A 23115-nucleotide genomic window follows, 5' to 3' on the forward strand; every position below is an offset into this window, starting at 1 on the left:
CTCTCTTTTCCATTGTTTCCTGACTTTCTTTTAGAAATAAATATTTAGTGGAAAGAACACTGGACTAGCTGTCAGGACATGTAATTCTAGGATCAATTTCCTCATTTGTAAAATAAAGGAACTGGGCTCGGTGGCCTCTGCTGTCTCTTCAAATTATAAAATTCTGCAATATGATTCTAGCCCACCAAAGCTCAATATTTAGGTCTAATTTGCACTAATAAATTCATATTTCATTTGTAATCGTGTTCTGCTTTGTATCTTCTAGGTATAGCACAATTATAAAATATTATTATTGTTTTTATCTAAGCTAAAGAAGACCCAGAGTCAGGTACATCTGAAATTAATGTGAAAACTGCTGGGGAATGTAAGCATATCTAATCATATTACAAACTAGCTCACATTTTCCAAAAACATAGTACAAATACACATCATACAAGAACCACATCTTGGTGCTACCCTTTACCGAATTCCAGATAACTTTGCCTTCACCCCTGAGCTCATGGGCATTGGTAAACTGTATCACAGTTCTCCCTAACTCCTGTTTTCATGCTGGGCGCCTCTAATGCCAGGGACCACTCAAACTCCTTTGCTTCTTTGACCTCCCTGAAACCAACCAACTTTAAAGTCACTTGAGTCAGGAGACCCACTCCCATGGCCACATGTGGCCCTTTACATGTACTTAAAAATATAAAACAACAACTTAAATTCCCCACTCCCACCATATTTCACCCATCTTTCTCCTCTCCCAATCAGTTCTCCTATTTCGTGGCGACTGCTGGTTTACCCAGCTCCTCACTGTCTCCCCACAGAAGCCCTCAGGACCCTCTTGCTACTTTTCTCTTCACTGACCCCACCCTGGCAGTCCCCACTCCTGGACAACTCCAGTCCTGGCTTTCTCTCTGCTGCCTGCTGCCTGATGGCTCAGCACCGCAGGGGAACTAGTTAGCCACACGCAGAATAAACTTCTAATCTTTTCCTTAATGTTTCTAACAGATTTAGTGCCCTTAATACCATGACAAGGCACCAGCACGTACCTATTTCTATGTGTGTTGAAATTCCACACGGCGAGCCTCTGGGGCACAGAGAGCCCAGCACAATCAGCAGGCCAGACCAGAACCTGAAAGCAGACATGCCGTCATCACTCACTGCTCCTCTGGTGATGGGAACTGCTCCGAGCTGTCAGCATTGAGATGGAAATCCAGGTCCAGACCCACCACTTTCCCTCTAAGCACGTCACTGACACAAAAACCAAGCCTTATTTCAAAATAATATCATCTGCCAGTGCAGTTAACTATTTACTGTTTAACTTCGCTGGAAGAGCAAACACACTGCACCTGGGAGAGAAAAGCAATGAAAAATGCCTCCAGGTGGAAGCACATCATCTTCTGACTGAGGTTTCCTCTGCATTTCTAACATGAAATTTGTATAGAGACACAGCAGTCACCTTCAAATATCCTTTGCTCTCTTAAAAAAAATAAAGCCTCACCTGTCTTCACTGAGAGTCAATAGATTGGCCTGCCTCACCTCACAAGGGCCGGTGGCCCGTGCATCCTTTCCACGCAAGTATCAGCTAGCCTTGCTCCCTGGCCTCTGAGCCTCAAGTGTTGGGAAGGCTTTAATGATGATCAGCTGGAACTGGCTTCTCTTTCAGTGTTTGGCAACAGATACTGACATTTGTGCAGGATTACACAAGAGCAGCCACTCCTGGTCTCTCTTCCCCTGCCTGTTCCTATGGGCTTTGGATAAAGGGATAAAGGGTGTTGCATGGTCAGATTCCTGCAGAACGAAATAGTGACTTCACACAGAAAAAAGATTAAAGTCTGCTTGTTCCCACTCCTGCCAAAGATGATGGACTCAAGACTGAGTGACACTGACTCAGAGCAGAAAACAAAGTCAAAATGTAAAGTACTGTCTTGATATTTTGCAATGAGAACCATAGGTCTCAGAAAAAGAGGAAGAGCCACAGGCTCTGAAGAAGCCAACAGAGGCTCTCAGCTCAGTGGGAGTGAAGGAGAGATACATAAGACTAGAGATCCTACATCAATGCACAGAGCTGGGCTTTATGTGAACCCACAAATTCCAGGGCAGCCCTGCTATTTTCATTTTTATCTGCATCAAAGTTGCAGCTTCTCGGCTGCTTCCAGAGCTTTAGGCCAAATGCCATTGTGATTATACCTCGGTTGATTCTGATAAACAGCCCCGTCGACTAGTTAGCAGCCTACCTTCAATCTTAATAGCCGACTTGACCTGGAGCATGTAGTATGACCTTGAGCATTGTCCTAAATTTCATGTGGCAACCGCGCTTTGCATCAGTCATCTCGCTACAAATCTTCTGTTCCATTTCCCAGTGGGGATGACTGGGTTAAGTAGGCAGCTAAGGGCACACTGCTTGTTGATCACAGATTCTAAGTTAGGATCCAGGTCTGTTTGTCTCCAAAAGTGGCGCCTCTGCTCCAACTGTTGGGGAGAATAGTCATACACAGCCAGAGAAGCATCCAGATGGCAAGACTTGGAGCCACCCTCCACCGCTCAGAGAGCCCGCGCCAACATCCTCCAAGCTCAGAGCAACGGGGACCAAGGACTGTAATCGAGCCTTTAGCAGCCGGGCCCACACTGCAAATCCAGGGACGAAGCACACATCCCAGTAGCGGGAATGTCGGTTTTGTGGGGTAGGGGAGAGGGAGCGGTTTTCCTGCAGCGGTCAGGGGGCCCAGGGACAGTTATACAGAGCACTCGTGGGGGAAGGCGACAGTCCACAGGTGCACCCCCACCTTAACCCTAACTCCTTCCCATGGACCAGAACGGCGCTGCACTCGCACAAGTTGAGCCTTGAGTGGCTGTGCAGTTGGCGGGAGAAGGCTCTGCTCCGCGTCCCCGCGCCCTAGCGCGTCCCCGCGCCCTAGCGCGTCCCCGCCCCTCGCTCCTTCCGCCGCCGCGCGCTTGCTTGCAACCTTCCTATCGCCACTGGGGCCATGGCGACCTGCTCTTGGCTGCGGAGCTGCGGCTCCCTGCGCTACCCTCTGGTGCGTCCCCGCCGCCGTCTCCTCCCGCGGCCGGGCTGCTGGGCGTCTGGACGGGCCCCGCTCCGCACCTACGCCCCGGGCCCAGGCGGCCTGCCCGCAGCGCTGCTGCGCACGGACAGCTTCGTGGGCGGCCGCTGGCTCCCCGCCGCCGCCGTCTTCCCCGTGCTGGACCCGGCCAGCGGCGCCGAGCTGGGCCGTGTGGCTGACTGCGGGGCAACAGAGGCCCGCGGCGCCGTGGACGCGGCCTACAAGGCTTTCTGCAGCTGGAGGGGCGTCTCCGCCAAGGTGAGTGCGTGCCGTGGCCGGGGCCTTTGCCGCAGCGGAACCGGCCCCTCTCCTTTGTTCTCCGGGATGCTTCATGAGGAAAGTCACGGAAATAAGAGATGATCAACAAATAAGTTCGGAGCGTGGGCTTCGTGCCAGATAGAGGAGGCTGTACACGAACGTGACCGTGTGTGTTGGCGGAAGGTGTCAGTCAGTGGCTCCTCCGAGCGTCTGAAATACTCCTAGGCTTCAGGGAGACCATGCAAGACACTGCTCCTCGGTCTCTGGTCTGCGGGAAGGCTGGGCGTGAGCGTCCTGGACTGGCTAGAGTCATGACGTCGGGAGTGGGGAGAGCTGTAGAGAGAGCTCCAGGTTTTCAGTCCGAATAGAGAAATACTGCTATTAAGTGACAGAGACCCCGGAGAATTGGGGGTGGGGAGATGTTAGGTCAGGAGAGTAGAGTAAGAAGAAAACTCTTTAGAAGATTTGCCTCCTCTTATCATATGGCACCTGGAGCCAGCCTAGTGAAGTAGTTTTCCACCCTGTCCTTCAGCATCCTCCCTCTGGAGACACGCATCCAGCAAGGAGGTCCAGGTTTGAGGGAGTCTTAACATTCAGTCACCCTTAAGATTTTACTGAGCGCCTCATGCTGGAGGTGCTTGGGGTACAGCAGACAACGAAAGAGAGTCCTCTCCTTATGGAGCTCACATGGGGTTGAGGAGCAGAGGGGAGATCCAACCAGGAAAAGGAACATGGGAATCTAAGCAGATAGGGTGCCAGATGAGATGAATGCTACAGGGGGTTGGGCGGGAGGGAAGGGGCAAGGTACAATACAGTGTGGACAGGCCTATTAGTTTATGCCATAGAGCACCACAGACTGCGAGGTTTAACCAAGAGAAATTTGTCTCACAGTTCTGGAAGCTAGAATTCTAAGATCAAGGTGTTGGCAGGGTTGGTTTCTAAGGAGGTCTCACTCCTTGTCTTGTCGTTGGCCGACTTCTGTCTTCACATGGTTTTCCCTCTGCTCCTCAGTGTCCTAACTTCTTGTAAAGACACCACTTATATTGGATTAAGACTCACCCTAATGACCTCACTTAACATTACTAATCTCTTTCAAGATTCTATCTCCAAATAGTCACTTTCTGAGGTCCTTGGGGTAGGACTTCAACAAATGGATTGGGGAGGGGTGGACACAATTCAGCCCATAACATCAGGGGAGGCCTTACCGAGGATACAAGATGCAAAGACTAAGGGAGGTGAGGAAACAGCAAAACTCCCGAGTCAGGTGCATGTCTGACGCACTTGCAGGCCAGCAAGGAGCTGCTTGAGTGGACTGACAAGGGACAGAGGTATGGGACAGGAGGTCACAGAGATACTGGGAGGAGGGGCTGGATCGTGGGGGGCACAGCCATTCTAAGGACCTGGGTGTCACTTGCAGGGAGGTGGGGCTCCAGTTCAGGGTTTTAAGCAGAGCTGTGACCTGATTTGCATTTTGAGAGGCTGCTCTGGCCTCAGTGCTGAGGAGACTGAAGGAGGGCAGTAGTGGAGCACAGCAGTTAGGATGTCATTGCGGTGACTCAGGTGGGAGGTGGTGTTGGTTGGAACTCAGGTGGTAGCAGTGGAGGTAGTGAAGCGTGGGCTGATAAAGAATACATTTTGAAGGTAGAGGTAACTGGATTCTCTGATGGATTATTATAGGGTGTGAGAAAGAGAGGTGTCCACGATCATCCAGAGCTTTTGGCTAGAATCCGTGAGGACACGGGGGAGGCGGTGAGAGGAGCAGCACAGAGATGAGAACTCAGAGCTGTGTTGGAAACATCGAGTCTGAGATGTTTGTCAGACACACAAGTGAGGATGTGAAGTAGGAAGTTGGCTACCTGAGTCTGGGAGCTTGAGAGGAGCCCCAAGGGAGAGATGTAAATGTGTCGTGCATGCGCATTCACAGCCGTAGGATGAGGAGACCATGGGGAGAGAGTGGGGCAAACTGACCGATGGGCCCACTGGCATCACCGCTGGGGCCCACAAGTGTCGAGCCTTCATACGGTAGTGTCACAGGTGTCCAGGGAGCTCTTCCAGCCCTGTCTCTGCTTCAGTGATTGTTCGGCGCCACAGGGCTGGTGTTGGGACCTGTCACTGACTGCACTGTCATCTGTTCAGATCTGTGCCCTAGACCATTAATGTCAGTCTGTCTTACAGGAACTTGAGTCTTCTCAGGGATTCTTCTTGAAAGGATCTTGGAGCATCTTACTAAGAAAGTGGTGGAATCACCTTTTCTTAGGAAGATGGGTCCACCTCTGGGCTAGCGGACGGTGGGGCACAAACACAGCTTGGAAGGCAGCTCTCGTTCTGCTAGGCCTTTGCTGCTCACTGTCCACCCCGCAGCGTTTCCTGCTCCCTTCTCTTGGACCATTCACGTCCCACCCATTCTTGGTCCAGCTCATGTGTTGCTTCTCCCAGTGAGCCTGTGAGACCACACAGCCTTCCTGTCTCTCTTCTCTGAACCCGTAGCACAGTCCACACGCCTTGTCGTGCACTTCCCCTTGACACCTTGGCATTGCCTCACGTCTTTTTTCTCACATGTTTTATGAGCTCCTTTTTCCTACCTTGTGAACCCTGAAGGAGTTCACAGAGAGAAGGGAGTTATTTACTGACCGACCACCTCACAAACCAGTTTCCTTTGGCTACTGCAACAAACTACCACAAACTTAGTGACTTAACACAACACAAATTGGTTCTCTTACAGTTCTGGATTATTATAGGATGTGAGGGCTGCATTCTTTCTGGAGGCTCTCAGGGTTTTCTTTGCCTTTTCCAGCTTCTAGAGGCTTCCTTGGTCCAACCTCTTAAGTCTCCTACCTTTCTCTCCCATCCATCTCTTAGTGACGGCATTGGGCCCACATAGATGATTAAAGATCATCGCCTCAGCTCAAGATCCTTAACTTGATCCCGTGTGCAAAGTCCCTTTTGCCTGGTAAGGCAACATTCACAGGTTCCAGGGACGAGGATAAGGCATCTCTGAGGGCCGTTATGGTGCCTGCCACAGCTGAGCCCTGCTTTTGGTGCTTCCCCTGTGTTTTGTTTAGTCCTTTCAATGGTCCTGTGAGGTAGACACTTGATGTTATTCATTAAGAGACTGGCCGAGAGGGGCGTGTAGCTCACCAGCCATCATTTTACTCCTGTTTGAGTGAGGGATCTGGAATTGGAGTTCCATGTGTCTCCATCCATTTGCACCTCCCAGGACCCCTGTCTGGAAAATTCCTGCTGGAGCATTCACAAGGCTCCTCACAAAGGCCATAGTAGTATTGCTTCCTGGGATTGCATAACAAAGAAGCACAAACTTGCTGTTTTGCAGGGCTTCCCAACCCCCAGGCTGCAGGAGGTGAGTGGCGGGCAGGCCAGCGAGTGAAGCTTCATCTGTCCTTGCAGCTGCTCCCCAGCGCTAGCATCACTGCCTCAGCTCCACCTCAGATCGTCAGCCATTAGACTCTCATTAGCACCAGGCCCTGGTGCCAAAAAGGTTGGGAACCGCTGGTTTAAACAACAGAAATTTATTGTGTTAAATTTATTGCGTTAATTCTGGAAGCTAGTAGTCCAAAATCAAGGTGTCAGCAGAGTTGGCTCCTTCTGAGGCTGTGAGGGAAGGATCTGTCCCAGACCTCCCTCCTTAGCTTGTGGACAGTCATCTTCTCCCTGTGTCTCCATATCACCTTCCCGCTATGCCTATCTTGTTTCTGTGTCCAAACTTCCCTCTATAAGGACACCAGTCATTGGTGTCCTAATGACCTCACTTTAATTTGATGACCTCTGTAAAGACCCTATTTCTAAATAAGGTCACAGTCTGAGGTACTGGGATTAGGAACCCAACATATCCTTTTTGGGGGGACACTCTTAAACCATAACACAGGCTTTGCATACTGAGTGTGACTTGTCTCTCCTGATTTCTGTGTTCAGCCTGGACATTGTGTTTCCTGCAGAATTTACTTTTCTTGTAGTTCTCAAGCTAGTTGGTTCACTTTCTCTCTTTTAGACTAAGTATGGGGCTTTATTCTTAGCAGGCCATTCAATTCTCTGAGCCAGGCATCATTAGATTTAAGCCTTTCTTTTGTCACCCAGATAAGCCACAGCACCCTGGGCTGTGGTCATCAGACGCCTACCTGGTACAGGTGGAAGGTAAACAAAATGAAGTCACTTTAGTGATATTGTTTTAAGAGATGTCAGATGCTTCTTCTCTGGGGGTGGAGATTTAGAAGCCTTCATCTCAACACGCTCTTGAGAGGAGAGGTCACACAGCTCATTATCTAAAACAGGGACCGGAAAGAGCCCAGAGAAAGACGTGAGTGGTGTCTGCATAGGCTCAAGCTCTGTGCTCATCAGTGGAATGAGAAAATGATTAAAATCTTACACCCACTAAATGGACGAAAATGTCAGAATGAAATGGCAGGTTTGCTCACTGCTGTCAGCAGCCCAGCAGGCAGCTAAGAACAAACCAAAGATTCTTCTTAGCTCCAGATACAACCTGTTCAGGTGCAGGAGGCTGGAGCTCTGGGGCACACCTTTCTTCAGAAGACCTCTCTGTGTGACCTGGGTGACCCGTACTCTCTGGGCCTGATTTTTTTAAAAAAAAAGTTTTGTATAAATGAATTCCTTTAAAAAAAATTTTTTTTAAGGAACTTTTTCTTCCATAATATTTTTAATTATCCAATCTGTCCTTTTATTTGATTTTCACTTTTTGGAAATATTTTTTAATTGTGTTAAAATATACGTAACATAAAATTTACCATTTTAGCCATTTGTAAGTGTATAGTTCAGTGGCATTAAGTACAGTGTTGTGCCCGGACTTTCTTAAGTGTGTAAAACCCTTCCTTATGCCTCACACACACTAAGTTGGGGACAAATTCAACCTGCCAATGAGTTGTTAAGGAACTGTACTTGAGGACATCATGCTGAGTAAAGTAAGTCAGTCACAAAAGGACAAATGCTGTATAATTCTACTCAGCAACAGAAGGTAAGTGGTGGTCATCAGAGCCTGGGATGGCAAGTTAGTGTTTAGCAGGTACAGAGTTTTCAGTTCTGCAAGATGAAAAGAGTTCTGGAGAAGGATGGTGACGATAGTTGCACAACAATGTGTCCATAACTAATGCCACTAAACTGCAAACTTAAAATGGTTAAGATGGTAAATTTTCTGTGTATTTTACCACAATGAAACATAACAATAAAAAATTAGTTATTCATATTCACCATAAAAATAAGAGCTGTTTCCGCAAAACTTTTTCTCTTTTACAATTCGTGACCCCTATAGATGCAACTTGAAATTGGATCTTTGTTATTATCAAAGAAAGGTCAGTGTATATCTCCCCAGGAATGAGACCACATGGCTAATCCTTTAGGAAGTTAGAGATTATTTAATAGTCTCTTTTACACATGGAATTTCACTATTTCTCTACCTTTTTCTTTTTTTCAGGAAAGGAGTTCATTACTTCGGAAATGGTATGATCTAATGATTCAAAATAAGGATGACCTTGCCAAGATAATTACAGCTGAAAGTGTAAGTTCGGGGTCCTAATTCTCTCCCCTGAGAAACTGTCCAGGAATTCTCAGACTAAAGCTTGGGGAAGCCACTAACTTCAGTGCTGCTCTGTAGCTTGAAAAAAAAGGAATTTCTTGCCTAATGGTCAAATATCAACTAATTATTATTGCCAGGCTCAAAGTTTTTCTAATTAAGCTAAGCACTCATATTTGCTAAAACAAAATTTATGTGTTCTAATTTACTCTTTAATAATATGCAGGAATAGGTTTTGAGTGAAACTATATGAATTGAATACTGTTTTCTCATCATTCCAGTTTTGTTCTGTGTGTCTGTTTTGGTTGATTTTTCATGAGGTTTTTTTTTTTTTTTTTTTTTTTGTACATTTTAAAATGTACCAGTTATGATAAATTAGTTATGATAAATTACTCTACATCTTGGTCACAACATTGAGGATATTAGGAGAAAAAAATAGCAGATGCAGTTCTGTCTCCTCTAAAATGACTGAAAATGCAAATAATTATTGTGGTCCAGGGTGGTACATCTGACATGCTTATTTCCATCACTATTTGTGATTCCGCTTTCTAAGATTCACTGAGGTTAGAAATTTCTCAATAACCAGTGGGTTTTATAAGGAGAGTTGTTTCTGCTATGCTCACGGCCTCAAAGAATTTCGAAACAGAGCCATGCTTTTGTTATTGGAAGGTCATGTCTGTGTCCTTTTCTGATTGAATTTAGGGAAAGCCGCTGAAGGAATCACAGGGAGAAATTCTGTATTCTGCCTTTTTCCTGGAGTGGTTTTCAGAGGAAGCCCGCCGTGTTTATGGAGACGTTATCTGTACCCCCGCAAAGGAAAAGCGGGCCCTGGTCCTCAAGCAGCCGGTTGGTGTGGCCGCTGTCATCACTCCGGTACGTGGCAGGATCTGCAAGGTCCTGCGGCAGGAGACTGAGCAGGGACTCAGGAAGAGCTGCCACCTGTTCTCAGTTTCGTGATTCCTTTGCAGGATATGGAGGTGTTTCCTGGTCCTCTGGATAGTGAGAGATGTGGGGGTGGCAAGTGGGGACACATGTTTCTAATACCTGCAGACTGGGAGGACCCACAGGAGGACCTGGGGCTTTTCTGACGTGGCAAAAAGACTTCTTCTTGGCATTGCCTAGAATGTTTGAGAAGATCCTCTGGTATTTATTTATTTATTTGTTAAGTCTTCAGATACTATGCATTTTTAATGTCTTAGTTTCAAGAACATTTTATGCTTAATTTATGGTTATCATCAATGGCAAAGTATCAGTGTACCTATGGCAGGCACTGAGCCAGGTTTTGGAAGCAAAAGGCAAAAAAATAAGATACTGCGTCTGCCTGGGTGGGGCTGCAGTACATGTACGGAGGCCCAGCATTCTCTCGGTGGCCAGCCTTTCTTGGACCCAGCTCTCCGAGATCCCATATTAGCTCCTCTGCAGTGTCTGCCGGCTGGTCTCCAGACCGCCATTCTTTGCCTGCTCAGCACAGTTACAGGTACCACCCTTGCTGCCTAGACTGACTAGGTTTAATTCAAAGTTCACTGTTTACTAGCTGCATGGCCTTGGGCAAGTTACTTGACTGCTCTGTCTCAGTTTCCCCAAACTGCAAGTGAGGATAATAATACTGACATCATTGGGTTGTGGTGGAATTTAATTAATTATAATTTAAAAGTGCTTAGAACAGTGTCTGGCACAGAATAAGCATTATACAAGTATTTGTCACAATAAAACACTAGTAATATAGATATGTAGTTATCTACTGACATCTGTCTATAAATAAAAAGAGGGAAGTAATAAATCACCTGCCATTTTCAAAATCTCCTTTGCTAATATTTTCTCCCCAGGAGTCAGTAAACTACAGCTGTCAGGCCACATCCAACCTGATGCCTGTGTTTGTAAATCAAGTTTTATTGAGACACAGAAAAAAATATGTACATGTGTTCATGTACATATTATCTATGGTTACATACACATTACAGCCATGAAACTGTACATCTCACAAAGCCTAAAATATTTATTGTCTGGCCCTTTGCGGAATGAGTTTCCTGACCCCTGGTGGAGATAGATTTGTACTGTCTTAAATTCTGAAAATGTTCACTGTCTTTTTGAGCCTTTGTCCTGGAGTCTCTCAAGTTGACAGCGGTGCTCTGAGGACTCACCTTTGTAGCAGCTGGTGAACTGCTTTGCCTGTCAGTTGTGCAGTGGGATTTGCTGACGGCTTGCTGCCCGTGGACTTTGGGGTGATGCATACTCTCACAGCCTCCTGTCCTTCTGCCTCCAGTGGAATTTTCCTAGCGCCATGATCACCCGCAAGGTGGGGGCTGCCCTGGCAGCTGGCTGCACGGTTGTGGTGAAACCTGCTGAAGACACACCCTTCTCAGCCCTGGCCCTGGCTGAGGTGAGCCTCAAAGGCCAAACAAGGGTATTGACCGAGGGCAGAAAGAAACAATTTCAAAGTCTCCCTCTTCGCCTGCATTTCATGCTAGATGGTAGTATTTTAACTTACCAGCAATTATTTTAAGTTGGATGATGCTCTTTTTAGACAAAACAACTGACAAAGGATTTTCTGACATCTGTAGGCACTATATGTTTTAGGCTACCCCAAAACTGATATCCATCCATCATTTTTATTAAGTAGGAAGTTTTAGTAATATAACTAAAATGTCAGCATTTCTCACATTTAGGGAAACTCTCATTTACCTCTCCCTTCTCCAGTTTAATCCACATTTAGCCAGATCTTGTCATTCCCCTGTTTAAAGCCTTTAATGGCTTCCCATATCACCCAGAGTAAAATCCAAACTTCCTACAGTGGCCTTCAAGGCCCTGTAAGCTGCCACCTGCCCAACCCCCTGTCCCTCTCTGCCCTTTCCTGTCACTCTAGAGCTCTTTACCAATCTTCTCTGGCTGGTCTGGCCCTTGCCAGGCTCACCTGTAACTCAGCTTCATACTTGCTTTTCCCTTTTCTAGAAAGTTCTCGCCCAGATATGCATGCCCATGACTCGCTTCTTCATGGCCTTACTCAGATGTTACCTTCTCAGCGAAGCCTCCCTCGGCCACCCTATTTGAAAGGCTCTAGTGCTGCCGACCCCCTTTCTCTGCTTTGTTTTTCTTCCCAGAGCACTTAACACCAGCTGAACTTCCAGATATCTCACGCAATTGTTTTGATGACCATCTGCCCCCACAAGAGTATAAACTCTGTGGAGACAGGGACTTGGTCTGTTGTGTTCGCTGATGTTTGCAGAGGCCAGCCCTGTGCTGGATATAGGAGATGCTCAGGGAATGTTTGTGTGAGGGAGGGAAGGACAGAGGGAGGGAGGACAGATGGAAGGGAGGGGAGAGAGGAAGGCATTTTTTTAGATGGGCTGTTTGTTTTCTTTTTACTAATTCTTAAATCCTTGTGATATGTGTACATGTTAACAGTGCTTCCTACAAATTATAATGTTTAGGGCCAGCACTGCCCCTACTTGCTTATGAAATTTATTTGAAAGCATACATCTATTGCAAAGATTAAGGACCACATTTTTAAAAATCTGTGTAAACTGAGAGATCATTTAGAAGAAAAAAATGCAGCTTCTTAGACCTACAGAAAATAATGGGTTTTAGTGAAAGCCTAGAAACTCCAAGGATTTCCCGGGAGCCTGGACAAGGTCGGCAGCCTTTGTCTCCATCTTCAAGACAGTCGTGAAGTCCTCGGTTCCCCGTCACTAGCATCTCGCTTTAGTGTGGTGCATTCGGTTCCCGTAGCGAACCAATATTTATACATCATTACGAACCGAAGTCTGTACCTTATTCACACTCCTTTGTTTTCACTTAATGTCCCTTCTCTGTCCCAGGATCCCATCCAGAACACCACATCACATGCCTGCTTTGGCTTCTCTCAGCTGGAATAGTTTCCGCATATTTTAAAATAGTGAGCCTGCCTGTCTGTACACTGTCGGGGCTGTAACCATCACATACTATACTTTCTCACTTAGACTTCACTCAATAAGCAGCTCTACACTTCCTGCTTACCGCCACTGCCTGTGTCATGCCTCCCAGTCACTCTGGTTGTATGAAGAATCCCCTGGGGATTCCTCAGGAAGGGCTCACAGAACAATATCCCGGTTCTGAGCTGCTGACATCAGGCTATGCCCATTGTGCTTGTAAATCCATGTTGCTGGATATAAAATTCTTGGTTCACATTTTTTAACTCGATTGTTTTAAATGTATTCTCCATTTTCTTCTGATAAAAGGTATTGCTTTTGCAAAGTCTGATGATAATCTAAGTTTCTTGGCTTGATAAGTCAGCTTGTTCTTTCTGCCTAGATCCCCAAAAGTGGTTTTCTCCTTTATTTTAAAGACCAGTAATATCACTAAAGTATGTCTTTGTGATGCTTGTTTTGGGTCAACACTCGAGGTTTGGAGTGTACTCTTTCAATGTGTAAGTAGGTTCAGATCTTTTTTTAAAAATCTGGAGAGTTTTCAGGTTTTGTCTCTCTGCTTAGTGTGGTTCACTTATTCAGGAACTCCTGTAGGCGTGTGTGTTGAATCTTTGTCACTTTCTCTTGTGTCCTTTTCATCCTTCTCTAATCTTTAAAATCATCTTTTTCACCTACTTTTCTGACAGTACTATTTATGTTTCTTCGTTCTTGTGTCACTTCTAGTTTATTTTTCATTTCCGAAGTGATTTTTTTTTCTCTTATTTCTAATTCTTCCCTCACCTCATTCCTAAAATTTAAAAATTCTGATTCATGTTGTCCTTTTGGATCCTGGTACAATTTTTTTTATCATCTTTTACCTCATAGTAAATTGCAGTTTTGGACTGTTTTGTGGGCATTTCTTTCTGGTTTCTGCTTTGTTGTCTCTGAGGATGCTTTTCTGCACTTTATTCTCTTTTTTTTCTTTTAATAACCTTGTATGATATTTCACTTGTGTTTTTCTGAGAATTTAGCTTACTTTTATATAAAGTTAGTTTTCTTAAATTTCTAGGAGGCCTGGCTAGAGATTGCTTCTCTACCTGACAGAGAACCTTTCTGTTTTTTGCTCTGTGAAATTCCCTGGTTCCATTCCCTGGGCTCCTTCCTCCCTCGTCATGTGGTTCCCAGGTGTTTATCGTGCAGCAAGTCCCTTGCACTCACGTACTGCTTATCGCATTGGGCAATTCCAGCTGCTGTTCCAAGTCCACCTGCCCTGTGTTCTGTGAACACCTGTGGACTATTTGGGGTTCTCTGTTGTCAGGTCTGTGGGACAGCCTGCTGTCTTCTCAAGGAGGTGATGATACTCCCCAGCTGTGAGTGGTACATCCCCACCCATTTATAATTTGCAGTTTATGGAGATACCTTGCCAGCCAGTGTTTTTTGCCCTGTCAGCCCATCAATAGCACTATCAGGTAGCAATGCCTGCGGGTGCTTACCTGGGCCCACACTGAGCTCCCACAGAAATCTCTTTCAGAACCAGTGTTTTGGCTGGACCAGCCCTGGTAGTTCTTATTAGGATCACAAGACACCCTCAGCAATAACCATCAGGGAACTTTGAAATGCAAGGTTTATTACTCACAGATCTCGGAGGGTACATGGCATGCCCACGGCCACACAATGAGGTTTTGCAGATTTGTGTTTTTACTGGTGGATTTAAAATAGAGCAGAATTAAAGCACAGGAAAGCAAAACAAGTGCCCAAAAACAAGTGATCAGTTTTCTAAGTCAACCAGAGTTCTCTAATACAAAAAGGAAACTTCACGGGGAGGGTGGCTCTTTATCTAGTTGCATGGCTGGGGAAAGAAAGGCCAAGGATGTAGGGGAGGCGCTTTGAGATCACCATCTAAGTGAGGTGTGTTCATTACAGTTAAAAAAACAACTATTAGGTGCTTATACTACATCCAGTCTTATAAATGTTGTCTCTGATATTTTGGTTTCGCTGTCTTATTGCCCTCTCAGTTTTTATGAGGGGTGTTAGAGAAATTCAGAAACTCTGCGGCTTCTACCATCTTCCCAGAATTCCCAGTCATCTTTGTGCAATACGTTTCTTGTTGGTGGGGTTCAGAAGTTAAAATCATTCAGGATATCCCTTACCTGGAGAGAATTGCTGTGGAAAGAGCAGTTTCAGGCCAGGCAGCCGTGGGTTAGCCTGAAATCATGGTCTTTCAGCCATGGGTTAGCCATACACTCCCGAGCGTGTGGCCGTGGCACAATTCTTCCTTGCTGGGCCACCTTTCCTCACCTCACTCCATGCAGGAGTCACCTGTGGAAAGGCCAGCACCGCTTTGCACATATTAGGTACTCCATAATTGCTCTCTCCACTCTCCTGTGGGTGAGCCAAATAACTTTATTCTTAAACTCTCCTCTGGTTTATCTTAGGAAAGAAATCAAAGGTTGATCTTTCTTTCTTTCCTTTTTTTTAACGGAAGGTGGCATTGAAACTCACACTCCAAGAAATTTTATTTTAATGATGTGTAACAACACATTACTATCACATGAGCACTAATAAGAATCTCATTTAAGTTCCAAATATATTCTTATTCTGTCCTCAAAACCAGCTTAGTTTTTTTTTTTCCCCCTATTACTTTTTGGATTAAAATATCTATTTAATTCTCTTTTCTGTGTTTTCATTTGCTGCCATGTGCTCGCTCTTTCTCTCTACAGCTCGCAAATCAGGCTGGAATTCCTCCAGGGGTATACAATGTCATTCCCTGCTCCCAGAGAAAAGCCAAGGATGTAGGGGAGGCGCTTTGCACTCATCCTCTTGTATCCAAAATTTCCTTCACTGGCTCAACAGCTACTGGAAAGGTATGTGACTGAAGTCTCCAAGAAAACACATGTCATTCTAATATTTACTCTTTATAGTGTATAAAAATACTATTTCACCTTGATCACCATTTGTAGGAAGATGTCCAGAAGAGTGTTAAAAACTCCGTCAAATACAGTAACCTCTGATCATCCTCTGGAGAGATTTTGAATGGAGTTCCTCATGTTAACATGACATAGGTTCCTAGTTGACAGAAAGTACCAAAGGAGTTGGGCAGTGAAGGTTCCCTTTATTTGTTTTACATGAAGTAGCTGAGAGCTATCCATCCTATCTCCTCAGATCTGGAGTGAAGGTTTCTTTCATACAATTAATGTTGAAATAAATGTCTTAAAATTTAACAAAAATTGTATTTAGCATAAAGGTACAGAAACAGAAAGGATTTTTTTGTTTGAAAGAACTGAAAAGTTCTTATCCCAAAACTTCATGTATGCTCCTGTGAGTAGATTTTTATTTACCCCTTTAAATGTTGAAAAGAGCAAAAAAGCAGAGAACAAAAGTTTTTATTTATGGCATTTCTCTCCAGATAGTAGACCTTTTTCTGCTAATACACACACACACACACACACACACACACACACACACACACGTATATGTATATATACTCATACTAGACACATACATGAACATATATCTGATAAAAATAATATAAATCTAGTCTGAAAGTTCTTGGGAAACTGGTCATTTCTAGATACCATGAGAAGCAGGAAGGAATAAAGCAATTTAATAACTCATCATGTGTTGTGCCATAAAACTGCCCAGGGAGTGGCACTCTGGGAGCCTACCTTTCATCCATATCAGAAGCAGGAATTTTAGAGCCATAAACTGTACAGTCTTGATCAGTGGATCTTACAGTGCAAATTTACTCTCAGAGGTTTCAAACATTACTAGGAAGTAGTCAGAAAAAAAGAGAGGCCTGGGAGAAAGCATTGTAAAACTTTGCTGTTGAAGCCAGAGAAGTTTCCAAGATGCTGGGCAAAGGCCAACAAATCATTGCTTTTCCTCACTGTGCTTAGTGAACTGTCACCATCTGACAGCCCCCAGGACAACGCCTACCATGTTCCTGCTAAGTCCAACTTGCCTTTTAAATTGTTTACCCAGGAAAATGATTCACTCCAAGTGGCTTACAAGGAGAGTGACAGGAATCCTAATGAAGAAATAACTACTCTGAATACCAGGGGCCTCTTCTGAGCTGATATTTATGGAGAATCAGTGGCTGAGCTCATCTTCAGACATAGAATCTTGCCTCTAACTGAGCCCCAGACTGTGAGCCCCTTCTGGAGATTGCCCCCCCCCCCGTCCTCCCCCCTTACAAGAGGACCACCCCTCTGGGGCACCTGTGGGAGACAGCAGCCATGTTTATAGCACATGACACATCATCTCTTCCCACACAGAGACCTGAACCATGAGTAACTATCTGACCTAAGGAAAACAGACTCATAAATTGGCCAGCAACCTAGGACAAGTGACCTGGCATAGAGAGATGAGCCAGGCAGTCACAGTCCATCTATAGGACTTTGGGAGCTGAGGTCTTGAGAAGGTCAGCAGTGGGAACCAGAGTACAAAGGGTTCTTTACCCAGTGACAGGAGTACAGGCAGGACCGCAGGGTCATGGCAGCCAGAGCCAGGTTTAATCCGTCATCCCGAGGACCAAAGGGCAGAACACATGGCCAGAGGACACAGAGCCAGTCTGCGTAGAGGGAGGACACCTCAAGACAGGTCCTGTGCCAATGACTGGGTAGAGCCAAGTGACCAAAGTGAGCAAAGCCTGGAAGATCAGTAGCCTGGCAGAGAGCATTTCTTAAAACTTCAAAGCAGAAATAGCAATCTTGAGTCCAATACAAAAATAGGTTTCATTTTAAAACTTCTACTGCTTTGTCAAATAGTAATATTTCAATGAGAATATCATTACTATTTAATTGCTGGAACATGGGATGAGTGACATCAGAAACATAGTGGAGTGAGAGATATCTCCAGATCTCTCCCCTTGAAACAACAATAAGCTGAACATCTAAAACTCAACAAAAAACACCCAAACTGCATACCAGCATATATGAGCGTGGGATCTGCGCATAAGAGCTACCACAGGTTAGAACCCCGGGTGTTGGGCGGTGGACTAAGGGAAACAAAAAACTGCCTCTCACAGCTGGAGCTCCCTGCAGGAGTTGGGGGAGGGAAGAAGGTGTCGCAACTTCCCTAAACAGCCCTGCCTGGGAGTGCTGTGAGCTTCACTCAGCGGCAGTGTGCAGGGATCAGGGCCAAGGGCAGTGAAGTGGGGATGGCAGAGAAGCAACAGTTGATTATTACCAGCCCCAGTTGTGAAACACGAGCCTGAGCCACAGACCCCATCCTCCAACCCAGAGGAACCCTGCCCCCTTTTTCTGTTAGACCAAATACTGCAGAGCCCCAGGGAAATCAGCAAACGCTACCAAAACTGTTGCTAACACTGACAGGGACTGAGACTGAGGGTAGTGAGTGGGATTGAATATTTATAAGGAAAAAAAAAAGGCATTACTAAGACATTATGTAAAGCAGAGATCCAAGAGGCTTAAATGCTACCTACCGGAAACCAAAAGAAAAAGGCCTTCTTAGCAAGAAGCTAAAGACAGACTTTTATATAATAAATCTTTCTCAGGGCGGGGGGGGGGGGGATGGAGAAGCAGAATACACTTCTGTTAATGCCCAGGTGGAGAAATAATCCATTAAACACCGTGAACAAACAAGGTGACAAAGCAGCTCAGAAAGAAAGAGAAAAATATCCAGAAAATAAGGTTACAAAAATAGAAATATGCAACTTAAATGACATATAATTCAGGATGGTACTTCTGAAAAAACTCAGTGAGTTCTGAAACAAGTCATATCAACTATTTCAAGAATTAAAAAAGCAACGAGATGAGCAGAATGAGTTCATTAGCAAGGAAATTGAAACCCTCAAAAAGAACAGTATAGATCTTCTGGAGATAAAAAACACACTGCAAGAGTTGAAAAATGAAATAGCAAGCTTGGGGAATAGAGCCAACCAAATGGAAGAAAGGATCAGTGATATTGAAGACAGAAATCTAGAAATAAATCAGAGGAAAGAAAGAAACTGAAAAATGAATAAGAGTGAAAGAGAAATACAAGAGCTAGCTGATACCATCAGGAGAGGAAACTTAAGAATAATGGGCATTACCAAAGGCAAGGAAAAGGAGCAGGGACTAGAAAGCATTTTCGTATCAACATTTGACTAGAATTTCCCAAATCTAAGGAATGAGCTGGAGCTTGGAATTCAGGAAGTCAACAGAACACCCAATTATCTCAATCCAAAAAGGGCTTCAGCAAGATATATTGTATTAAGGTTATCAAAAATCAATGACGAAGATAGACTTCTTAAGGCAGTTAGGGAGAAGAAAAAGGTAACTTATAAAAGAAAACCCATTAGATTATCATTGAGCTTCTCAGCACAAACCTTACAAGCCAGAAAGTAATGGCATCTAATATTTAAACTAGTAAGTGAAAGGAATAACCAGCCAATAATACCGTATCCAGTAAAGCTCTCCTTTAGACATGAAGGAGAAATAAAAACCTTTCCAGACATATAAAAATTGAGGGAATTCTCCACCACAAGGCCTGCATTACAGGAAATACTGAAAGGGGTCAGCTCACCTAAAACAAAATGACCAAAAAAATATATATATAACTATGAATAAGGCAGTTGACTAGCAGGCAGATAAAACAAGAACCAGAGGCAAAACCCACAAAAGCCACCAAAATAAAATAAAATAAAATAAAATAAAATAAAATAAAATAAATTTAAAAATAAATAAATAAATAAAATAAAATAAAAACAGAAGCACAAGGACAAGAAAGCAATGGAAACACCAAGCCACCAGAAAGCAAAAGATAAAATGGCTATAAGAAGACTCATATTTCAATAGTCACTCTGAATGTTGATGGACTGAACTCACCAATAAAAAGGCACAGAGTTGCAGATTGGATCAAGAATCAAAATCCAACCAGGAGACACATCTCAGCTCCAAAGACAAATATAGACTCAAAGTGAAAGGGTGGAAAATTATATTTCAAGCAAATGGCATTCAAGGAAGAGCAGGATTAGCAGTACTCATATCAGACAAAATAGACTTCAAAATAAAAAAGAGAAAGAAAGATACCGAGGGACATTTCATAGTAATAAGGGGAATCAAGCACCAAGAAAATACAATATTTATTAATATCTATGCTCTCAAACAGGGAGTCCCAAAATATATAGAGCCTTTACTAACAATACTAAGGTAAGAAACCGACCAAAACACTATCATAGTAGCGGACCTAAATACCCCACCGTTTGATATGAACAGATCATCTAAACAAAATAAGGAAATAACGTCCTTAATTGACACATTAGACCAACTGGACATAATTGACATTTACAGATCCTTCCATCCCAAAACAGCTGCTTATACAGTCTTCTCTAGTGCACATGGAACATTATCAAGAATCCACCACATACTGAGACACAGAGATAACCTCAACAAATATAAGAGGGTTGAAATCATACCAAACATATTCACTGATCATAATGCTTTGAAACTAGAGATCAACTGCAAAAAGAAATCAGGAAGAACCACAAATACATGGAGATTAAACAACATGCTACTGAAGAATGTGTCAGAGAAGAAATAAAAAGAGAGATCAAGAGATACATAGAAACGAATGATAATGATACTACAGCATATCAAAACTTTTGGAAAACGGCACAAGTGGTAATAAGAGGAAAATTCATATCATTACAGGTCTACCTCCAAAACAAGAATGAGCCCAAATAAACAACTTAATGCTTCATCTTAAAAAACTAGAAAAGTAAGAACAATTGAAGCCTAAAGTCAGCAGAAGGAAAGAAATAACAAAAATTGCCAAATTAAACAAAATAGAAAAAATAAAATAAATGCAAAAAGCTGATTCTTTGAGAAGGTTAATAAAACTGACAAACTCTTGGCTAGACTCACTAAAGAAAAAAGACAAAGGACATAAGTAAACAAAATCAGGGATGAAAGAGGAGAAATTACAATAGATACTACAGAAGTACAAAGGATCATACAAGAACTCTATGAAAAAGTATATAACACCACATTTAATAACCTAGAAGAAGCGGACAAGTACTTGGAAAGATACAACCTTCCTAGACTGAATCAAGAAGAACTGAAAAATCTAAATAGACTGATCAGCAGTATGGAAATCGAAACAGTCATCAAAAACCTACCAAAAAGTCAAAGTCCAGGACCAGATGGCTTCACCAGTGAATTCTACCTAACATTCAAAGAAGATTTAATACCTGTTCTCTTCAAACCTTCCCAAAAAATCAAAGCAGAGGCAATTCTTCCTTGCTTATTTTATGAGACCAGTATTACTCTAATACAAAACCTGGTAAAGATAACACACAAAAAAACTACAGACCAATATCTCTCATGAACACGGATGCAAAAATCCTAAATAAGATACTAGTGAACCAAATACAATAACATATTAAAAAGATTATACATCACAATCAGGTGGGCTTCATCCCAGAGGCACAAGAATGGTTCAACATATGCATGTCGATTTACATGATATGCTACATAAATTAAAAAAATAAGAATCATATGATCATCTCAATAGATGCAGAAAAAGCCTTCGACAAGATACAGTACCCATTTATGATCAAAACACTTAACAAAATCGGTATAGAAGGAAAGTACCTTAACATAATAAAGGCCATATACAACAAACCCTCAGCCAACATTATACTTAATGATGAAAAACTAAAAACCTTCCCTCTAAGATCAGGAACAAGGCAAGGCAGTCCACTATCACTATGGTTATTCAATATAACATTGGAGGTTTTAGCAAGTGCAATTAGATAAGAGAAAGATATAGAAGGCATCCAAACAGGAAACAGGTCAAACTGTCACTATTTGCAAATGGCATGATTCTCTATATAGAAAACCCTAAAGACTGCACAAGAACACTACTAGAAACAATAAATACAGTAAAGTTTCCGGATACAAAATCAATGTTCAAAAATCCATAACATTGGGGATGGCTCCATAGTATAGTGGTTAGCACGTCTGCTTTACACGCAGAAGGTCCTGGATTTGCGCCCCAGGTAGAGCCGCAGACCATACCCTGGGTGCGCTAGGCCCCAGGTGCACTCCATGAGCGTGTGGGAGGAGACGCTCCACCTTCAGAGATTCAGTTCTTAAGGGGAAATGGCAACATCCATAGTTCAGGGGTGGAAGTGGTGAGGGAGGGAGAATTAAAGGAGGAGGAAAAAATTCATAGCGTTCCTATACTCTAATGATGAATTGTCATAAAAATAAATGGAAAAAATAGTTCCTTTTGAAGTTGCAACAAAAAAATAAGATACCTAGAAATAAATCTAATGAAACATGTGAAGGACCTATATAATGAAAACTATAAGACCCTATTAAAAGAAATTGAAGAAGATACAAAGAAAAGGAAAGATATTCTGTTCTTGGATTGGAAGAATCAACATAGTTAAAATGACCATATTACTTAAAGCATTATACAGATTTAATGTGATCCCCATCAAAATTCCATTGGCATTTTTTAAAGAAATAGAACAGAAAATCATCATATTTGTATGGAAGCACAAAAGACCCCAAATTGCCAAAGCCATCCTGAGAAAAAAGAATGAGGCTAGAGGCATCACTCTGCCCGACATCAAATTATACTACAAAGCAAAAGTAATCAAAACAGCATAGTATTGGCAGAAACACAGACACATAGACCAGCAGAAAAGAATCAAGAGTCCAGAAGTAAACTCATGTTTATATGGGCAAATAATTTTTGACAAACAAAAACCAAAACATACAGTGGAGAAAGGAAAGCCTCTTTAATAGATGGTGCTGGGAAAACTGGAAAGCCGCCTGCAAAAGAATGAAACTAGATTGTTGTCTATCATCACACACCAAAATTAACTCCAAATGGATTAAGGACCTGAATATAAGACCTGAAATGGTAAATTGCATAGAAGAAAACATGGGAACTAAACTCATGGATTTTGGAATTAGAGAGGATTTTATGAATTCGACCTCAAAGGCAAGGGAAGTAAAAGCTAAAATAAATGAATGAGACTACATCAAACTAAAAACCTCTACCCAGCAAAAGAAACCATCAACAAGGTAAAGAGACAACCATCTGAATGGGAAAATATATTTACAAGCAACACTTCCAAATTATACAAAGAACTCATACAACTCAATAGCAACAAAAAAACAAAAGATCCAATCAAAAAATGGGCAGAGGACCTAAACAGACACTTCTCCCTAGAGGACATACAAATGGCCAACAAATATATGAAAAGATACTCAACGTCGCTAGCTATTAGGGAAATGCAAATCAAAACCACAATGAGGTACCATCTCACACCTGTTAGAATAGCTATACTCAACAGGACAAGTAATAAGAAATGCTGGAGAGGATGTGGAGAAGTAGGAACCCTCATCCACTGCTGGTGGGACTGCAAGTT

At 43.3% G+C, this 23115-nt stretch overlaps 2 protein-coding genes across 6 annotated transcripts in view; one reads left to right on the top strand and one right to left on the bottom strand.

Annotated features, from left to right (window-relative positions):
- Nucleotides 1-2895, bottom strand: part of GPLD1 (glycosylphosphatidylinositol specific phospholipase D1) — a 49920-nt gene extending 47025 nt beyond the window's left edge. For 2 of the 4 annotated variants that reach the window (XM_016140900.2, XM_016140898.2), the window contains exons 1-3: nucleotides 2223-2895; nucleotides 1525-1736; nucleotides 1035-1117 (exon numbers count right to left, since the gene is read on the bottom strand). In XM_016140900.2, the coding sequence (XP_015996386.2) occupies nucleotides 1035-1117; nucleotides 1525-1550 (109 nt within the window). In that variant the 5' untranslated portion in view covers nucleotides 1551-1736; nucleotides 2223-2895. Of the gene's footprint in view, nucleotides 1-1034; nucleotides 1497-1524; nucleotides 1737-2222 lie in introns of those variants that run through there. The other 2 variants (XM_016140902.2, XM_016140901.2) reach the window with 2 other exon arrangements.
- A 36-nt stretch (nucleotides 2896-2931) lies between these two features.
- Nucleotides 2932-23115, top strand: part of ALDH5A1 (aldehyde dehydrogenase 5 family member A1) — a 34043-nt gene continuing 13859 nt past the window's right edge. Inside the window, exons 1-5 of one of the 2 annotated variants that reach the window (XM_016140903.2) lie at nucleotides 2934-3308; nucleotides 8749-8832; nucleotides 9550-9720; nucleotides 11111-11227; nucleotides 15449-15592. In XM_016140903.2, coding sequence (XP_015996389.2) covers nucleotides 2973-3308; nucleotides 8749-8832; nucleotides 9550-9720; nucleotides 11111-11227; nucleotides 15449-15592 — 852 coding nt within the window. In that variant the 5' untranslated portion in view covers nucleotides 2934-2972. Of the gene's footprint in view, nucleotides 3309-8748; nucleotides 8833-9549; nucleotides 9721-11110; nucleotides 11228-15448; nucleotides 15593-23115 lie in introns of both variants that reach the window. The other variant, XM_016140904.2, reaches the window with a different exon arrangement.

This window comes from Rousettus aegyptiacus, unplaced genomic scaffold (assembly GCF_014176215.1).
Source record: "Rousettus aegyptiacus isolate mRouAeg1 unplaced genomic scaffold, mRouAeg1.p scaffold_m13_p_17, whole genome shotgun sequence".
NCBI classification, from domain to species: Eukaryota; Metazoa; Chordata; class Mammalia; order Chiroptera; family Pteropodidae; genus Rousettus; species Rousettus aegyptiacus.